The following is a 2,893-nucleotide window of genomic DNA, read 5'->3' on the forward strand; positions in this document are numbered from 1 at the left end:
AAAAAAAAAAAAAAAAAAAAAAAAAAAAAAAAACTAATGTCCTATAGGAAAGAAAGGGTAGAATCTGGTGGGACATCTGGGAAGCAGAAAGAATTCTGGTACCTGATACAGGTAACCAGCCATGTGGCACCATGTAGGTTAAAATAAATGAGTTATTTTAGTTATGATCTAGTTAGAGAAGAGCCTAGCTATATGGCCAAGGTATGTGTAAATATATTTTGATCTGAGACTGATTTCTGGTGCATGGGGCTGGGAGGAAGTCCCCACCTAATGTCTACAGACATTAGTTTAGGAAAGGTTATTATTACCTTAAGTTAATTTTATTTTTTAGCTGATTCCATTAGTGAAACTGTCCTGTATATTATTCGGAACAAGTGAGCAAGAAAATGCTAAATGCAGAATTCCTCAGCCTTGTACCATCCTGCATTCTATAAGCATGGGCAATAACTAGGTTTAACACCCAGCATAACAAAAATAAATAAATAGGTAAATAAATAACGCCAATTCAAAAAATGATGAGAAACTCAGAAAGAAAAGGAACATGTATCAAGCTAAAAATGAATTGGAGGCAGAGGATGAAGAGCCTCGCATGCAAAATAAGACCCCCAAGTCCAGCCATTGCCTTACCTCAGAAGTCTTGAGTGAGATCTCCACACACATAGATCGCCCCACAGCAGGCAGCTGCCCTGACAGGGCCTTCTTTGCTTCATGGGTGACTTCTGGGATGTCTTTGATTGCTAAATTGAACTAAAAACCAAGAGCAATTTATGTGTGAAACCATCTCAAGGAGTATTATAGGGACATAGAGTAGTGCATGCAGGTATTGCTTTAGTATTAAAAACATTAAGCTACTTCTTCCTTCCCTATGGGAAAGAGTTTGCACTGGAGCCTCTCAAGTCTCAGGCTATGGGAATGTAATGGCCCAGGGGAAAGGAGGAAGGGTCACAGAAGCTTCAACCACAGACACCCCAAATATGAGAATGGCAGGAGTTGGCTGTCTCCCTGCTCTCAACCTGGTGTCATAAAGCTGTACCCCCACCATCCACCTCAATCAGAATCTACTGCCCTGACAGTTATAAGGCTTCACTCCTTGTTTAACTTTTTAATGTCCCTGCCCTCCCTACGGCCCCTGAGTACTTAGATGAAGCATCTTCCAACACCCCTGCCATGGACAATGGCCAATGGTATGTGGCCACACAAACCGTGGCTACCTCCCTAGGGGCATAAACACCCCCTTTCTTTCTAGCTGTCTTCGGACACTCCAGAAGAGGGCATCAGATCTTGTTATGGATGGTTATGAGCCACCATTTGGTTGCTGGGATTTGAACTCAGGACCTTCGGAAGAGCAGTTAGTGCTCTTAACCACTGAGCCATCTCTCCAGCCCCTAAATTCCCCTTTTGTACTAGCTAATTTTGTGTCAACTTGACACAGCTGGCGTTATCACAGAGAAAGGAGCTTCAGTTGAGGAAATGCCTCCATGAGATCCAACTGTAAGGCATTTTCTCAATTAGTGATCAAGGGGGAAAGGCCCCTTGTGGGTGGTGCCATCTCTGGGCTGGTAGTCTTGGGTTCTATAAGAGAGCAGGCTGAGCAAGCCAGGGGAGGCAAGCCAGTAAAGAACATCCCTCCATGGCCTCTGCATCAGCTCCTACTTTCTGAGTTCCAGTCCTGACTTCCTTTGGTGATGAACAGCAATATGGAAGTGTAAACCAAATAAACCCTTTCCTTCCCAACTTGCTTCCTGGTCATGATGTTTGTGCAGGAATAGAAATCCTGACTAAGACACCCTTTTTTATTATTTATTTATTATATGTAAGTACACTGTAGCTGTCTTCAGACACTCCAGAAGAGTGTCAAATCTTGTTACGGATTGTTGTGAGCCACCATGTGGTTGCTGGGATTTGAACTCAGGACCTTTGGAAAAGCAGTCGGTGCTCTTAACCGCTAAGTCATCTCTCCAGCCCCCTATATCCCCCTTTCTCCAAAGCTGTTCCGGGACTGTTTGTTGCCTGTGAACTCAGCTGACCAGGCTCCTGTACTGCACCTACAATAAGCTTCCCTCCCTCCAGGCCAGTTCAGTGCACAATGGGCCTGGTTACCCCGAGGAGACGTGGACAAGGGGCAGCATAAGGCTAAAAAGGTTACCTTCTACAAAGATTAGCAACCAAAAGACTATTTTATTTCTTAAGTACTAAAGTTTACCATCTGTTACAGCAGAAACTCAAGGTCCAGATGAGTAGGAGACTAATTTTTATAAAGAATGCGCATACTCTCTATGAGGAGTCAAATGATTCAGCAGCCCTATAAGCAGGATGCCTCACATGGCAGCAGAACCTCTTACATCCATTCCTTTTGACAAACACCATAGTGTATACACACCCATTAGCAAATAGAAATTTACCCAATCTGGTGCATGCCTTTAATCCCAGAGTTTGGGAGGCAGAGGCAGGCGGATTTCTGAGTTCTAGGCCAGCCTGGTCTACAAAGTGAGTTCCAGGACAGCCAGGGCTAGAGAAACCCTGTCTCAAAAAACCAAAAAAGAAAGAAAGAAATTTACCCAATCTGAACCCGTTGGGGAAGATGATGAGCGGGTGCAAATCTTTTCTCCAAGTCGAGCCTGGACAATCACTTGGACAGTCTGAAACCAAAACACAAAATAAGAAACATGGCTTGAGCTTAGAGCCTGAGCACTGCCAGGAAAAATGAAAGGGAATGGAAGAGAAGCAGAGAAGAGGAAGAAAGAGGAAAAGAAAAGAATTTAGATTCTTTTGGGTTTAAAATTCTGCCTAAGCAGGGCTAAAAAGAGGCTAGCTACAGGCATGGTGGCACATGCCTTTAGTCCTGAAACTTGGGAGACAGAGCAAGTGGATTTCTTTCTTTCTTTCTTTCTTT

At 43.7% G+C, this 2,893-nt stretch overlaps 1 protein-coding gene across 5 annotated transcripts in view; it reads right to left on the reverse strand.

Moving 5' to 3' along the window:
- Atg13 (autophagy related 13) overlaps positions 1–2,893 on the reverse strand; it is a 40,090-nt gene that overhangs the window by 18,711 nt on the left and 18,486 nt on the right. For all 5 annotated transcript variants that reach the window (XM_021185698.1, XM_021185690.2, XM_021185684.2 and 2 more), the window contains exons 3-4: positions 2,559–2,639; positions 628–747 (exon numbers count right to left, since the gene is read on the reverse strand). In XM_021185698.1, the coding sequence (XP_021041357.1) occupies positions 628–747; positions 2,559–2,639 (201 nt within the window). The remainder of the gene's footprint in view (positions 1–627; positions 748–2,558; positions 2,640–2,893) is intronic.

Source organism: Mus caroli, chromosome 2, assembly GCF_900094665.2.
Source record: "Mus caroli chromosome 2, CAROLI_EIJ_v1.1, whole genome shotgun sequence".
Classification (NCBI taxonomy): Eukaryota; Metazoa; Chordata; class Mammalia; order Rodentia; family Muridae; genus Mus; species Mus caroli.